The sequence below is a fragment of the Schistocerca nitens genome, chromosome 7 (assembly GCF_023898315.1).
Source record: "Schistocerca nitens isolate TAMUIC-IGC-003100 chromosome 7, iqSchNite1.1, whole genome shotgun sequence".
In the NCBI taxonomy this organism is placed as follows: domain Eukaryota; kingdom Metazoa; phylum Arthropoda; class Insecta; order Orthoptera; family Acrididae; genus Schistocerca; species Schistocerca nitens.
Genome location: NC_064620.1, coordinates 530,044,682 through 530,062,539, shown reverse-complemented (window position 1 = coordinate 530,062,539; position 17,858 = coordinate 530,044,682). Strand labels below are relative to the sequence as shown.

The 17,858-nt window shown below is 45.4% G+C and overlaps 1 protein-coding gene across 1 annotated transcript in view; it reads right to left on the bottom strand.

Moving 5' to 3' along the window:
- Window positions 1–16,210: 16,210 nt before the first annotated feature.
- The window catches only part of LOC126195738 (cytochrome P450 4c3-like), a 152,388-nt gene continuing 150,740 nt past the window's right edge, over window positions 16,211–17,858 (bottom strand). The window contains exon 5 of the mRNA XM_049934365.1: window positions 16,211–16,651. Coding sequence (XP_049790322.1) covers window positions 16,211–16,651 — 441 coding nt within the window. The remainder of the gene's footprint in view (window positions 16,652–17,858) is intronic.

Sequence of the window (17,858 nt, the reverse complement as noted above, 5' to 3'; positions counted from 1 at the left end):
GTGGCCACAGTCACCGCAAGTTACCTTTCCTGGAAGTCCATTTGCTTGCTTCCGATGGGAATTAACATGTTCACTGTTACGCTGTGACCCTCACACTTACGACGCAACACGCAAATTGCGTCGAGGTTGAATACTGCAGGCTCCAAGCCGGCATCTCTTGGAAAGACTAATGTAGCTACGGTAATGGAATTGATACTCTCCTGGGAGGCCGAGAGAAAAACGTAGTTGCGGTCACCAAATAGAACCTCTCCTGGAAGGCCATTAACGTGTTTCTGATACACCACATCCTGTTTACTGTAGCCCTCACACTCTCACATTGACGATGCTACACAGAAATTACGTCGCGATTGAATACTAAAGGATCCATGCCGACTTTTCTCCAAAAGATAAACTTGGCTGCGGTCACTGCATGGAACGTTTGCTGGGAGTCCAGTGGATTGTCTCTGATGCAAAACATTCCGTTTACTGTAACCCTTGCACCCTCACATTGATGTCATGGGATCTCAGATTGATTCCATACTTCTAGAAGGCTTTTGATACCGTTCCCCTCAAGCGACTATTAATGATATTGCGTGCATATGGAGTATCGTCTCAGTTGTGTGACTGGATTTGTGATTTGCTCTCAGAGATGTCACAGAACGTAGTGATAGATTTTAAATCATTGAGTAGTACAGAAGTGATATCTGTTGTTCCATAAGGTAGTGTCATAGGCCCTCTGCTGTTCCTGATTTATATAAATGATCTAGGTGATAATCTGAGCAGCAACCTTAGATTGTTTGCAGGTGACGCTGTAATTTTCCGTCTAGTAAAGTCATCAGACGATCAATTCCAATTACAAAATGATATAGAGAGAATCTGTATGGTGCAAAAAGTGGCAATTGGCACTAAACAAAGAAAAGTGCGAGGTCATTCACATGGGCACTAAAATAAATCATATAAATTTTGGGTATACCATGAATAGCACGAATCTAAGGGCTGTCAATTCGACTAAATACCGAGAAATTAGAGTTAAAAGCAACTTAAATTGGAAAGACCACATGGATAATATTGTGGGGAAGGCGAAACGAAGACTGCGCTTTGTTGGCAGAACACATAGAAGGTGCGTCAAACCCACTAAAGAGACAGCCTACATTATACCTGTCCGTTATTTGCTGGAATATTGCTGCGCGGTATGGGATCCTTACAAGGTAGGATTGACGGAACACATAGAAAAAGTGCAAAGAATGGCAGCTCGTTTCATGTTATCGCCCGACAGGGGTGAGAGTGTTACTGATATGATACGAAAGTTGGGGTGGGAGTCACTAAAAAAACCGGTTTTCTTTGCGGTGAGATCTATTAACGATATTTCAATCACCAAATTTCTCTTTCGAATGCGTAAATATTTTGTTGACACCCACCTAAGTAGGGAGAAATGATCATCATAACAAAATAAGAGAAATCAGAGCTCGAACGGAAAGATTTAGGTGTTCCTTTTTCCCACGCGCCATTCGAGAGTGGAATGGTAGAGAAGAACTATGAAAATGGTTCAATGAACCCTCTGTCAGGCACTTAAGTGTGAATTGCAGAGTAACCATAAAGATGTAGATGTAGACACGACACAGAATAAGCGTCGCGGTTTAATACTGCAGGGACCACGCCGACTTCTCTCAAAGAGACTAATGTGTCTATGGTCACCACATGGAAACTCTCATGGGAGTCCAGTGGGATTCACCACAACTTGTTACTGTTACCATCGCACCCACATATTGACGATGCAATACAGAAATTGCGTCACGAAAGAAAAATACAGGCACCACGACTAATCCTCTCCGAGAGACTAACGTGGGTACGGTCACCACATGGAACCTTTCCTGGGAGTCCATTAGCTTGTTTCTGATACAAACCAACCCGTTTACCGTAACTCTCGCATCTTCACATTGACGATGCAACACAGAAATTGGGTCTCGATTCAACATTACAGAGTCTGTGACGACCTCTCTCCGAGAGAAAAACGTTTCTATGGTCACCGAACGGAACCTCTCCTGGGAGTCCACTAGCTTGTTTCCGATGAAAACCAACCTGTTTACAGTAACCCTCTAACGTTCACATTGACGATGCAACATAGAAATTGAGTCGTGATTGAATACTACAGAGTCCATGACGACTTCTCTCCGAAAGACTAACGTGAGTACGGTCACCACTTGGAACCTATGCTGGGAGTATATTGGCTTGTATCCAATGAAAATCAACCCGTTTACTATAACCATATCACCTTCACATTGACGGTGTAACACAGTAATGGATTCGCGATTTAATGCTGCTACATTCACCGAAAGCAACCCCTTCTGAGAGTCCATTTGCTTGTTTCTGATGCCACACAACTCGTTTACTGTAACTGTCTCACCTTCACATTGACGATGAAACACGGAAATTGAGTCGCGATTGAATGCGACAGAGTGCATGACGACTTCTCTCTGAGAGACTAAGGTGTCAATAGTCACTACGTGGAACATCTCCTGAGAGTCCATGAACTTGTTTCCTTTGCAAATCAACCCGCTTACTGTAACCCTCTCACCTTCATAATGACGATGCAACACAGAAATGGAGTCGCGATTGTATGCTACAGAGTCCATGACGACTTCTCTCTGAGAGAAGAACGTGGCTGGCATCGCCGAATGCAACCTATCCTGAGTGTCCATTAACTTGTTTCTGATGCAAACCGACCTGTTTACTGTAGCTCTCTCACTTTCTCATTGACGATGCAACACACAAATCGAGTCGCGACTGAATACTACACAGTCAATGACGAGTTCTCTCCAAGAGAAGAATCTGGCTACAGATTCGAATGCAACCTCTCCTGGGAGTCCTTTAGCACGTTTCTGAATCAAACCAACTTGTTTACATTAACCCTCTCACCATGACATTGACAATGCTACACAGGAACTGATTTGCAATTGAGTACTACAGATTCCATTACGACTTCCCTCTGAGAGATAAACGTGTCTGAGGTCACGAATCCAACCTCTACTTGGAGTCCATTAGAGTGTTTCAGATGCAACCCAACCTATTTCCTGTAACCCTCTCACTTTCACATTGACATTGCAACACAGAAATTGCGTCGCGATTGATTGCTACAGAGTCCATGCCGATTTCTCTCCGAGAGAAAAACGTGGCTACAGTCACCGAATGCATGCTCTCCTTGGAGTCCATTATCTTGTTTCTGATGCAAACCAATCTGTTTCCTGCCCTCTCACCTACACATTGACGATGCAACACAGAAATTGAGTTGCGATTGGGTACTACAGGGTCTATGACGACTTCACTCCGAGAGAAAAACATTGCATCTGTCATCAAATGCAACCCCTAATGGGAGTATATTAGCATGTTTGTGATGCAAGCCAACCTGGTTACTGTAACACTCTCACTTTCACATTAACGATGCAACACAGAAATTATGTCGACATTGAATACTACAGAGTCCGTGACGACTTCACACCGAGGTAAAAACATGGCAACTGTCACCGAATGCTACCACTAATGGGAGTATATCAGCATGGTTGTGATGCAAACCAACCTGTTTACTGTAACACTGTCACCTTCACATTGACGATGCAACAAAGGCATTGAGTCGCGATTCAGTACTACAGCGTCCATGACAACTTTTCTCCGAGAGACTAAAGTGTCAATGGCCACCACGTGGAACCTCTCCTGGGAGTCCATTAGATTGTTTCCAATACAAGTCAAGTAGATTAACTCTAACCCTCTCACCTTCACATCGACGATGCAACACTCAACTAGAGTTGCGATTGAATACTGCAGAGTACATGACGACTTCGCTCTGATAGAAACGTGGCTCCTGTCACCGAATGCATCATCTAATGGGAGTATATTAGCATGTTTCTGGTGCAAACCAACCTGTTTACTGTAACCCTCTCACTTTAACGTTGACGATGTAATACCGATACGCAATTTCAGTGTTGCATCGTCAATGTGAAGCTGAGATGGTTACAGTACATGGGTTGATTTGCATCGTAAACAAGCTAATGGACTCCAGGGAGAGGTTCCATGCAGGATCCTTGACAGGTTAGTTTCTGGGAGGGAAGTCGGAATGAGGCCTGTAGTATTCAATCATGAAGCAATATCTGTTTCACATCGTCAATGTGAGGTTGCGAATGAATCAGTAAACAGGATATGGTGAATCAGAAACAAGCTAGTGAACTCCCAGGAGAGGTTCCATTCAGTGACTATAGCCACGTTAGTCTCTAGGAGAGAAGTAAGCATGAAGCCTTTAGTATTCAAACGTGACGCAATTTCTGTTTCACAGCGTCAGTGTGAGGGTGCGAAGGTTACAGTACATTGGATGTGGCGCGTTGGAAACAAGCAAATGGACTCGCAGGAGAGGTTCCATGTGGTGACCGTAGCCACATTAGTCTCAAGCAGAGAAGTCGGCATGGAGCCTGTATTATGCAGTTCTGACGCAATTTCTGTGTTGCATCGTCAATGCGAGCTTGCGAGGTTTACAGTAAAGGGGTTGGTTTGCATTGGTAACAAGCAATGGACTCCCAGAAGAGGATCCATCAGGTGACTGAATACACGTTAGTCTCTCGGAAGTCGTCATGGAAGCTGTAGTTTTCGATCGAGACGCAATTTCTGTGTTGCGTCTTTAATGTGGGGATGCGAGCGTTTCCGTAAACATGATGTGGTGCATCCAAATCAAGCTAATGCACTACTAGTTGAGGTTACATGTGCATTTGACACGTTGGTCTCTCGGAGAGTAGTCGACACAGATCCTGTGGTACACAATTGCGACACAATTTCTGTTTCACATTTTCAATGTGAAGGTTCAAGAGTTATAGGTAAATGGGATGTGGTGCATTGGAAACAAGATAATGGACTCCAAGGAGAGCTTTCTTGTGGTGACCGTAGTCACCAATGTCTTTTGGTGAGAAGTTGACATGGATCCTGTAGTATTCCAAAGTGATGGAATTTCTGTGTTACATCGTCAATGTGGGAGTGTGAGGGTTAAAGTAAACGAGATGTGGTGCATCAGGAACAAGCTATGGGACTTCAAGGAGAGGTTCCTTGCAGTGACTGTAGATAAGTTAGTCTTTCGGAGAGAAGTCGGCATGGAATTTCTGTGTCGCATCGTCAATGTGAGTGTGCGAGGGTTATAGTAAACGAGATGAGGTGCAACGGAGACAAGCTACTGAACTCCCACGAGAGGTTCCATGCGGTGAATGTTTGTCTTTCCTTCAGAAGTCGTCATGGAGCCTGTAGTATTCAATCGCGATGCAATTTCTGTGTCGCATCATCAATTTGAGGGTGCAAAGGTTACAGAAAACAACTTGTGGTGAATCAGAAACAAGCTACTGGAGTTCCAGGAGACGTACTACATGGTGACTGTAGACACGTTACTCTCTCGAAGAGAATTCAGAATGCATGCTATTGTATTTCCACTCATTTTCTGTGTCGCGACATCAATATCAGGGTACGGGGGTTATAGTAGACATTTTGTGGGACATCGGAAACAAGCTACTGGGCTGGCGGGAGAGGTTCCATGCCGTGTCCATAGCCACGTTAGTCTCTCAGAGAGAAGTCATCATCGAGCCTACGGTATTCAATAACGACGCAGATTCAGTGTTGCTTCGTCAATGTGAAGGCGCGATCGTAGCAGTAAACATGATGTGGTGCATCGGAAACTAGCCAATGCCTTCCCAGGAAAGGTTCCATTCAGTGACCGTAGACAGTAGGGTGCCCCAGAGAGAAGTTAGCATGCATCCTGTAGTATTCAATCGCGTCGCAATTTCTGTGTTGCTTCGTCAATGTGAAGGTGCAAGGTTTACAGTAAACGGGATGTAATGGATCAGAGACATGATACTGAACTCCCAGGAGAGGCTCCATGTGGTGACCATATCCACGTCATCTCTCGGAGAGATGTCGGCATGGAGCCTGTAGTATTCAATCGCGACAATAATTCTGTGTTGTATCATCAATGTGAGGCTGCGAAGTTAGAGTAAACGGGTTGTGGGGCGTCGGAGACAAGATACTGGACTGGCAGTAGAGGTTTCATGATGTGCACGTAGCCACTTTAGTCTCTCGGAATGAAGTCGGCATGGAGGCTGTAGTATTCCATCATCACGCAATTTCTGTTTGCATCGTCAATGTGAAGATGCGAGGCTTACAGAAACCGGTTGGCGCATTGGAAACAAGCTACTGGATTCCCTGCAGATGTTCCATCTCGTGACTGTAGACGCGTCATTCTCTAGAAGATAAGTTGGAGTGGTGCCTGCAGTTTTCAATCACGACGCAATTTCTCTGTTGCATCGTCAATGTGAGGTTGCGAAGGTTATAGTAGACAAGTTGTGGTGCATCAAAAACAAGCTACTGGACTCCCTGGAGAGGTACCATGTGGTGACCATAGACACCTTAGTCTCTCCGAGAGAAGGTGTCATGAATCCCATAGTATTCAATTGCGACGCAATTTGTATGTTACATCGCAATGTAAGGGTGCGGTGGTAACAGTAAACGTCTTATGGTTCGTCGGAAACAGGCTAATATACTCCCAGGAGAGGTTCCATGTGGTGACCGTAGACACGTTAGCCTCTCCAAGAGAAGTAGTCATTTCTGTGCCGCATTGTGGATGTGACGGTGCGAACATTGCGGTAAACATGTTGTGGTCCATCAGAACAAGTTAATGCACTCCTAGGAGAGGTACCATGCAGTGACCGTAGGCACGTTAGCCCCTTGGAGACAAGTCGGCATGGAGCGTGTAGTATTTACTCGCGAACCAAAGTCTGTTTTGCATCGTTAATGTGAGCTTGCGAGGTATACAGTAAACGGGAAGTAATGCATCGGAAACAAGCTAATGTACTCCCAGGATAGCTTCCATGTGGTGACCGTAGCCACTTTAGTCTTTCGGAGAGAAATTGGAGTGGTGCATGTAATTTTCAGTCACGATGCAATGTCTGTGTTGCATCGTCAGTGTGAGGGTGGGCGAGTTACAGTAAATGGGCTGTGGTGCAACGGAAACAACCTACTGGACTCCCAGGAGACGTTCTATCCGGTGACCATAGCCACATTAGTGCCTCGGAGAGAAGTCGGCATGGAGCCTGTAGTATCGATCGCGGACAAAATTCTGTGTTGCATCGTCAATGTGAGGGTGCGAGGGTTAAGGTAAACGTCTTGTGGTGCATCGGAAACAAGCTAATGCACTCCTAGGAGAGGTTGGTCTCTCGGAGAGAAGTCGTGATGGATCCTGCAGTATTCAGTCGCGACGTTATTTCCGTGTCACATCGCAACGTGAGAGTGCGAGAGTGAAAGTAAACGGGATGTGGTACACCAGAAACTACTGGGCTCCCAGGAGAGGTATAATACAGTGACCGTAGACAAGTTTGTCTTTCGGAAAGAAGTTGGAATTGATCATGTAGTATTCAGTTGCGACACAATTTCCGTGTCGCATCGTCAATGTGAGGGTGCGAGTGTTACAGTTAACGGGATGTAATGCATCGGAGACGTGCTACAGGACTCCCAGTAGAGGTTCCATGCGGCGACCATAGCCACGTTAGTCTGTCGGAGAGATGTCGGCATGGAGCCTGTAGTATTCAATCGCGATCCAAATTCTGTGTTGCATCGTCAATGTGAGGGTGGGAGGGTTACAGTAAACATCTTGTGGTGTATCGGAAACAAGCTAATGGACTCTCAGGAGAGGTTACATATGGTGACCGTTCCTACGTTAGTCTCTTGGAGAGAAGTCGTCTTTGGGCCTTTAGTATTCAATCGCGACGCAATTTCTGTATTGCATCGTCAATATGAAGATGTGAGGTTTACAGTAAATTGGTAACCTTTAATCTGCACTAAATTCGGTGCTGTATTGCTTTGATAAAGAAGCTAGAGTGCTACCTTCTACCAACAAAATAGCGATTCTCCAAAACTTAACGTAGAGGTACGTCCAGTTCCCCTCTCCGTCAAACAGTAAAGCAAATGCTCCCATCTTCACTCAGTTACGATTCCTACAGTTTTCTTTTTTCCGTCCATCGTACCACTTTCTTTTCTCCTACCGGCATCAATCATTACCTGCTTTTTTGTTTTTCATCCGTTCCTCCATCTTCCACTCCTTCTGCCATGTCCATTGCTGCTAGCGCTTGTATTAAAATCTACATGTCTGCAACTCACGCGCAGATGATCGCTGTCTACGGCTGCTGTACACTGAAATGGCGAATGTCGTTGTCATTCCAGCCTGGACACCCATTGCTAGATTTTGCCCAACGGCTTTTCTTCTATCCCACAAGCCAGTGAAGTTTCCCTTTGTTACTATCCTCTAAGTTTTTACTTTATCCAGTGTCAGTTCTTGCTCTTGCTTCTTGTGCTTTTCATTGCCTTCCAAACGCAAAACACTCCGACGTCCAAGCCACACTATATCAACGTTCTCGTCACCGCACGACACACAACTACGAGACCGCATTCACTGTTGGCGCAGCACCTCATGCCCTAAATCCCTCCCTCCCCTAGCTAATTACTCATTGTCCACATCTCCTCCCTCACTGAAAAAGACTCTGGCTACAACAGCCGGCGTCAGCGGTCATGTATGTGTATGATTGCATGAATATATGTTCGTGCTTTGCTTCGTTCCTGATGAAGCAACAGCCAGAAACTTGTGTGAACATTCTTTCCGTCGTGGCTGCCTGCTGCTCAGCTTGTGATAGCAATGTATCCACTTCCGGTATAGTTATTCCTTCATGAAGTCCGCTGTAAATAATTCACTGTACTTCAACAGGCACAATGATGTACATAGTTAATACCATAAGGAAACAATGACCTTTATTACCACACAATATGGTTGTCTGTAGCACAAACAGGAGTTCAAAATGCTGCAACCAAAAGTTTTGATCACTTACCCAGTAATATAAAATGCCTGACAACAGCAAAATAAAATTTGGAACTAAACTGAAAACGTTTCTCTTCGACAACTCCTACTCAGCAGAAGACTATCATTCTAATGTGTAAATGGCGATGGAAAGGAATTACTAATTTAATATCTGTTTGTCTTTAATTTAAAAGCGAAAAGCTAATAAATGATCAGCAAAGAGGCACACACACACACACACACACACACACACACACACACACACACACACACACACACAAAGATTGATGTTAATCATAATTGACTCATTCCATATCACTAAGATTTATCATGCAAATGATGCATGGAACATGAAACTAACTGTTAGTATATCACACAGCGTGGGATCGGCTTATTTAATTTGAAAAACTTCGAAAAGAAATTTTAAAGTAAAATCAAGCGAATAACCAAAGTAGACGTACATTCCAATGTGATAGGCTTGCTTATTCGTGAGAAACTGACAGTGTGACGGCGGGAAATATTCCGGGGAAATAACTAAATAGGCTACTGCTGGAAAGATAGGCCTACATGTTACACAGGCTAGGGTATCAATGCTAAGAATGACTTACATACATGTTAAAGCAAAATAGCGATTTCACGGAGTCTAAGCGTTTGAGATAATTCCCATGTATATACACTCCTGGAAATGCAAAAAAGAACACATTGACACCGGTGTGTCAGACCCACCATACTTGCTCCGGACACTGCGAGAGGGCTGTACAAGCAATGATCACACGCACGGCACAGCGGACACACCAGGAACCGCGGTGTTGGCCGTCGAATGGCGCTAGCTGCGCAGCATTTGTGCACCGCCGCCGTTAGTGTCAGCCAGTTTGCCGTGGCATACGGAGCTCCATCGCAGTCTTTAACACTGGTAGCATGCCGCGACAGCGTGGACGTGAACCGTATGTGCAGTTGACGGACTTTGAGCGAGGGCGTATAGTGGGCATGCGGGAGGCCGGGTGGACGTACCGCCGAATTGCTCAACACGTGGGGCGTGAGGTCTGCACAGTACATCCATGTTGTCGCCAGTGGTCGGCGGAAGGTGCACGTGTCCGTCGACCTGGGACCGGACCGCAGCGACGCACGGATGCACGCCAAGACCGTAGGATCCTACGCAGTGCCGTAGGGGACCGCACCGCCACTTCCCAGCAAATTAGGGACACTGTTGCTCCTGGGGTATCGGCGAGGACCATTCGCAACCGTCTCCATGAAGCTGGGCTACGGTCCCGCACACCGTTAGGCCGTCTTCCGCTCACGCCCCAACATCGTGCAGCCCGCCTCCAGTGGTGTCGCGACAGGCGTGAATGGAGGGACGAATGGAGACGTGTCGTCTTCAGCGATGAGAGTCGCTTCTGCCTTGTTGCCAATGATGGTCGTATGCGTGTTTGGCGCCGTGCAGGTGAGCGCCACAATCAGGACTGCATACGACCGAGGCACACAGGGCCAACACCCGGCATCATGGTGTGGGGAGCGATCTCCTACACTGGCTGTACACCACTGGTGATCGTCGAGGGGACACTGAATAGTGCACGGTACATCCAAACCGTCATCGAACCCATCGTTCTACCATTCCTAGACCGGCAAGGGAACTTGCTGTTCCAACAGGACAATGCACGTCCGCATGTATCCCGTGCCATCCAACGTGCTCTAGAAGGTGTAAGTCAACTACCCTGGCCAGCAAGATCTCCGGATCTGTCCCCCATTGAGCATGTTTGGGACTGGATGAAGCGTCGTCTCACGCGGTCTGCACGTCCAGCACGAACGCTGGTCCAACTGAGGCGCCAGGTGGAAATGGCATGGCAAGCCGTTCCACAGGACTACATCCAGCATCTCTACGATCGTCTCCATGGGAGAATAGCAGCCTGCATTGCTGCAAAAGGTGGATGTACACTGTACTAGTGTCGACATTGTGCATGCTCTGTTGCCTGTGTCTATGTGCCTGTGGTTCTGTCAGTGTGATCATGTGATGTATCTGACCCAAGGAATGTGTCAATAAAGTTTCCCCTTCCTGGGACAATGAATTCACGGTGTTCTTATTTCAATTTCCCTATATGCTGGAACAACTTTTAAAAAAATTATATCTTCTTTTACCCTATAAATTGCTGGTATCGGCCACACTCTGGATGTTACATCATATATTAGGTTTCAAAATGAGATGTGTAAACTACAGTGAGATTAATGTAGTGATAAACTAATACAAGTACTCGATTCCGCATGCGGTTCTATGTCTTTGACATTTCAATCATCGTTTACGTCGTTGACATACAGAATATGCTATAGCATGTCCTGCTTCTTTGCTCATTTTGCAAGTTTACGGGCTAAAGCCGTTGCCTCACGGACCGTGCTGCCTGTCGAATTTCATCGTTGAGCGTGCCGTGTTCAACGTGCTGCTGAACGCTCAGGAACGATGCGACTTGCGCATACGATACGTGGGCCCCCATCGTGGATGCGCGATCGCAGCGCCCTCCAGCCACACTTGTCTGCAGTATGCGACACTGTTTACGAAATGGAGGCGCGTAAAATTCCCATATTAGGTCTGTTAAAACGTACTTTTCTCCTTTGTCCATATGCTAGTCAGGTTGTTCTATGTTTAGTATAGGTAAATGAAAACTTCCATACATGTGAGAATTTTATAAGGCAATAGGGAAATCATCTTGTCCAGTCAATGGTTACATTGGCTTATATAAGTTCCATTACAAGTAGTGCCATAAAAATTTACAGTAGTCCTCCACATCAGATAAAAATTATTTCACCATTCTCCCTTTTTAGTGAAAACCGAAGGACATTCTTGTTTTATCACTATTTCTACTCAGTAGCAGAATCTCTACATTTGAATTACAAAACTTTAAAAAAAGAGCAAAATATCTTACTGCAAGCAGTGCAAGGTGCCCTGTAGATTGAGCCAATCGAACGAACTCACCCCTCAAAAGAGCTCCCTTGTATTTACATTACATCGAATATTATAGTATATACTTATATGAAACTAATAAGAAAGTATCAGAACCCATTAAAGAAGCGAAGATTAGAAGAAAAAATATTTGATTTTTGTGGGATGCGAACCACCAACTCATCTAATAGTATAACAATGACACTGGAACGCTACTTTCTTTTTTTAACAATATCATAAAACATTATTTCTTGTAACAATGTACAAAGATAACAATGAGGTATAAAATTTATGAATTTCGTCTGTTGTTTCAATTTTCCCAAGTAGTAAATTTTCCTTTTACATTTTCCTTTTGTTGTTTGGCTTCATGTCAAGAGTTCATCACATAGCTCCTCCGTGTTATTTGCTTGTATTCAGTTTTAGGTACACAGTTCGCTACAATCGATGTCAATTTGTTAATTTTGCGGCATAACAGCAAATACAGTAACAATAGTGGCAAATATGTAGTACAAATTATTACAATGAAGAGTTATTATGTTTATCAAAGGTTACATGGGGCTTGGAGCGAAGAGACACAATACATATTAATTTCACAAAAAAGGGGGAAAAGGAAGGAATTTAAATAGGAGAGGACTAAGTTACACATGAAGTAATAAAATTAAATATGAAGGGTTACAGGGGTAGATGGGTTTGGCACGATTTTTATTTTCGCCGAATCGAGTTAAACGGCAGAGAGTGGCACAGATTTGAGATTAGCACTTCAGTACGCTAGCGTAACTTCGTACGTTGACAGGTCATATCTAGCTTGTTACTGTGCACTAAGAGCATTAACTGTAGCAATATTACTAATTGAAGTTTAATTATAACAAATGGTACCAAGAACAATACATTTTTAATGGATCCTCAACATGCTGTTGATTTCAAATGCTCTACTCTTATAATACGCAAGTTATAATAATTATTTCGCCACGAATATGACGTTTCTTGTCATTTTTTACAGCCAATCACAATAAACGTAGGGTTTTCGAGAGCTCCCCAGTTTGCTCGTGCTCAGAAACGGCATATACACATGCGGACTTCAACTGGAAGCCATTATGGGATCTTAAAACTCTGTACTGTGAAAGCGACGTAGGTGGCGCTCCTCCATCTTGTTGGTCAACGTTCAACCGCACGTTCAGAATATCTGACATGCTAGATACTACTTTGCACGTTCGGAAGAACTTCCCAACGTGCTGTTCCACGATATGACGTCAGAAACTCGGCACGCTCAATGCCCAACGTTCGAAAGCATGGTCCGTGTGCCCACGGCTTAACAAAGAACTCGCTGGTACGGTATGTTTTCTGCAAATGTGATCGTTAAAAATGTTGTGCATATGAGCCGAATGCTGAAAATGTAACGAACAAGAAGCAGTACTAGTAAGCAAACAAGCATTGTTTTCGGAGTTCCAGTTTCATTTGCTATCGATGGAAATAAAGTTAAAGTGGAATGACATGGATTACGAAAGCATCCTCTTCACAAAACAATCTTCTCTGCTTGGTTTTTCGAAAGAAAGAAAAAAAAAAGACAAGTTACAGTAACGCGGAAAAATTTGTCGTAATACTAGAGCAAATACTCACTCAGCAACAGAAAAAGTTCGAAATTGCCTCCCTCATACTGTGTTATTCACCATACTGTGTTATTCACGTAAGCAGTGTAGTTTTTAGTAGCTGTTGCGTGCAGAAATAGTGAACAAAAAGCAATCGTAAACAAGTAGTCTGCTAATGTCTTGGGCTATTTAAGATGGCGGCAGGCGCCACCGTGTCTGCTTCAAAACAACGTAAGTTTGCTGTACCACTTCCCTTCTTTTTTTTATCTCCATGTTTATTGAGCTGGACGAATTAAGAATGCAGAAGGTTGACGTCTTCGGCAACTGCCGATGTTTCGACACGTGAACACCCCGTTATTTTCAAGGCACAACTGCAACGAGAGATGGCTGTGCAAGGAAATTTAAACCTTCGTTACGCCGACCAAAACCATAATACATGACGTTTCAAAAAGAATATACGTATTGCAAACTATTATGTCGTCAAAGCTATCGATCGCTGCGCCGCGGCTCGGCTGTTCTCCATTTCATATTCATTGACGCTGTATTTTGGTTGTCTTCTGTTTCCTTGGTTACTGTCACACGTTGCAAAATGGCTACTCTGCAGCAGAAAACATATTGTACTCTCGCGTTTACGAAATTTTATTCTTTTCAGGTTGACGTAGCAAACAGATCGTTCGAATGGATGAAACATTCGCAGATGGTATCGTCGGTCTGTGTGGTGTGTAGGTAGGGGAAGGAGTCCTGACCGCTCTCGTGTTTCCGACGGAAATGCAGCACGAACTCGTAACGCATTCCAATGTAGTCTTACGAAATCAACTCGTCGTGCTAGTCGTGAATTACAGCTGCCTACAATAACAATCTGGCCTGTTTCGAGACGTCGATTGATTATGAAGCCGTGCAAGCTACAAATGTTACAGGCTCTACGTCATGACGACAAACGCAGACGTGTCGCATTTTCTGACGAGCTTCAGAGGTTCAGAATACTATTGTCACTGAGAATACTTCCTCGCTACACGTCATGTTCATTGATGGAGCGACTTTCCATCCTAGTAGAAAAGTAACACGCATTTACACACTGAACATGTAGGTTAGGAGATTCACCCAAAGCCAATGCGTTTTTTACGAAATCCCACTCATCTGTTTAACGCCCAATTTTCTTTTGTGGAAACACGGTAACGGTCAGGCGTATTGTGGTTTGTTACAAAACTGATTGTTTCCGAGACTGAACGAGGACAACTACATTTTTCAACAAGAGGGGTCTCCCCCTCACTGGATCGCAAAGTGCGTGAATATCTGAATGAAACTCTAAAGAGCAGTTGGATTGGTCATCAAACAGCTGGTGGCTTACCACTTCTCGGCTGGCATCCAAGGTAACCGGATTTGAAGTTCTGTGACTTCTTCCTGTGGTGCTTCATTTAAATCGAAACATCAGTGACGATGGAAATGTTTATCCGAGTTTGGAAGGAGTTGAAGTATCGATGTGAAATGGTTCGTATCGTTGGTGGACGGCATATCGAATGTCTGTAATCTAAACGTGACAGATTCGTAAATATCTATCCCAAGTGTCATAGTTGTATGTCTCACTGTTTAGCCAAAGCCCTTGCGCAGTGGTAACACCGTTTCCCGCAAGATCACTGAGGTTAAGCGCTGTCGGGCTTGGATAGCACTTGGATGGGTGACCGTCCAGTCTACCGAGCGCTGTTGGCGATCGGAGTGCATTCAGCCGTTGTGAAGCAAATTGAGGAGCTACTTGGCTGAGAAGTAGCGGCACCGGTATCGTAAACTGACAATGGCAGGGAGAGAGGTGAGCTGACCACAAGACCCTTCATATCCGCATCCGGCGACGCCTATAGGCTGAGGATGACACGGCGGTCGGTCAGTATCGTAGGGACTTAAGAGGCCTGTTCGGACGGAGTTTAGCTTAGTATGTCACACAGTTTAGTAAATATGTGCATTCGAAATACGTACATTCTTTTTGAAACACTCTGTAAAGCTTATGCGAAGGGGTTGCAATCTCTGTTTTTTGACCAGGAAGTAGGTAGGGAGCAAGATTCCAAACAACTGAGGGACAGAGTTAATGCTACTTTCTCATTCATTGTTAATTAATATTAGTTATCGCTAATGTCTGACAACGGCCACCTTTGTTTGGGTGACGGCATTACTTTTTACCGCCGGCCGCGGTGGTCTAGCGGTTCTAGGCGCTCAGTCCGGAACCGCGCGACTGCTATGGTCGCAGGTTCGAATCCTGCCTAGGGCATGGATGTGTGTGTTGTCTTTAGGTTAGTTAGGTTTAAGTAGTTCTGAGTTCTAGGGGACTGATGACCACAGATGTTAAGTCCCATAGTGCTCAGAGCCATTTGATTACTTTTTACCGTTTGTTTTATTTTTGTTTTATTTCCTTGTTTTTCTTTTTTCGCGTATGCCATATTACGTGTCTATGATGGCATAGCCAGACTTACCCAGCATTTAAATTTCACCACACCACTATCTCGCGGCGCGTTTATGTCTTGAAAATGTGAGGATGTTCACCTAGGTCGAAATATCGGCGACTGCCGAAGATGTCATCTGACTGCATACCCACAAGTTGTTTGAATATCTTTATCACTGCTAGTTTCTTAATTCTGGAAGTGTATTCCGTCTTTTTGTACCACGGGTGGTACCTCGCAACCTCACTTAAATAGTTTGGCGTCGGGCTAAGTGCAATGACGCTATGTTGCTGCTCCGCTAGTGTGAAAACACCACCCGTTCACAGTGACGTCACCATCCGTACAGTTGTTCAGTGTGAACTGACCTTCGAAACTTAAACAGCAGCTGAAAGTTTGCAGCTAGGTAATTCTCCAGCACAGTCCACTTTTACACCGAATTGGAAGGCATGTTGTCTCGTGGGACGCAAGTGACTCTGAAACCAGTGACTGGATGGGCTATTATTGAAAGCACACTCTCTTCCAGTTGCTCCCTGGTCGTTCCGGGCAGTATGCGGTAGCGCCGTAGAACCGTCACCAGGAGGACCTTCATCTGCAGAACGGCATATCGGGCGCCCACGCACTTGCGCGAGCCGACGCCGAAGGGGATGTAGCTGTAGGCCTTCCTGGACGTGGCGCTGCCACCCTCCAGGAAGCGGCCGGTGTCGAAATTGTCCGGCTCCGGGAAGAGCTCGGGGTGGCGGTGCACCAGGTAGTAGGAGATCAGCACCGTGCTGCCCTGGGGAACGACGTGCCGGCCACCAGCCAGCGGTGTGTCCTCGGTCACCAGGTACGGCATGAAGGGCACCGTTGTCATCAGCCTCCCACTCTCCTGTCAACAAGACAGCCACATACTGTATATCGCGAGCGCAGATCCAAGGGGGAAGTGATTCATTAGGGTTGTGAACCTCCGACAATTTTCCACCGTGTACAAACTCTAGGAACTGGTCGATGAGAGGATACGGCACAAGGAAGGTCGTGTCTGGAAATGGATGATTACCCTGCTAAAGACCATTTATCCAAGCATCCATTGTAACAGGGGCTGAGGTCTAACACGAGCTGTACCATGCAGCCACAGTTACAGTAGTTGCCTCAACGCATGCGTGTAGGCGCCCTAGCGCTTTCTGCCTCATCCGTCCACATCGGGCAGGCTGCATCCGAACAGTGTCAAAGGCAGCATGAATACATTGCTCCAGTGTCTCCACATTTGGAATGAGATCTGCATATATGATGCTTTTGAACTGGCCCGATAACCAGTAATCGCCCAGGTTGAGATCCAGTGAATGTGTAGGCCATGTAACAGGTTACCCTCGTCCGTTCCATCAACCAGGGAAGACACGACTGAGATGTGTCTAGACGTTAACGGTGAAGTGAGCTGGAGCTCCAGCATGTAGGAGCTACATAACGCTTCGAATCATCAATGGCATTTCTTCCAGTAAGGGAGGGAAACTCACCGGTAGTTCCAGCCTCCCAGGCCACATGGAAGGAAGACGGGTCCCAAAACATGGTTGCCAATTATCCCAGCCCAAACATTCTGGCTGCAACGATGCTGATCATTCGCTGTCATAATACCATGGGTGTTCTGCATATCTATCCCACAGATGAGTTTATGAAAGTTGAAGATACCACTCTGCATAAAGGTGGCCTCATCTGTGAATACTATGGTGGACACAAGTTCCAGAGCAGTGGTTCCCTCGTGGGAAAAAAAAAAAGTTACAAAATTGCTCCCGATGAGGAAAGTCTGTCGATAATAAGCCCTGTGCACGCTGCAAGTGATGAGGTAACGAGGATAGTAACAACTGTCATGGAGAATAAAACTTCCTGGCAGATTAAAACTGTGTGCCGGACCGAGACTCGAACTCGGGACCTTTGCCTTTCGCGGACAAGTGCTCTACCGTCTGAGCTACCCAAGCACAACTCACGGCCCGACCTCACAGCTTCACTTCTGCCACTACCTCGTCTCCTACTTTCCAAACTTTACAGAAGCTCTCCTGCGCGCAGGAGAAGGAAGTTTCATATCAGCGCACACTCCGCTGCAG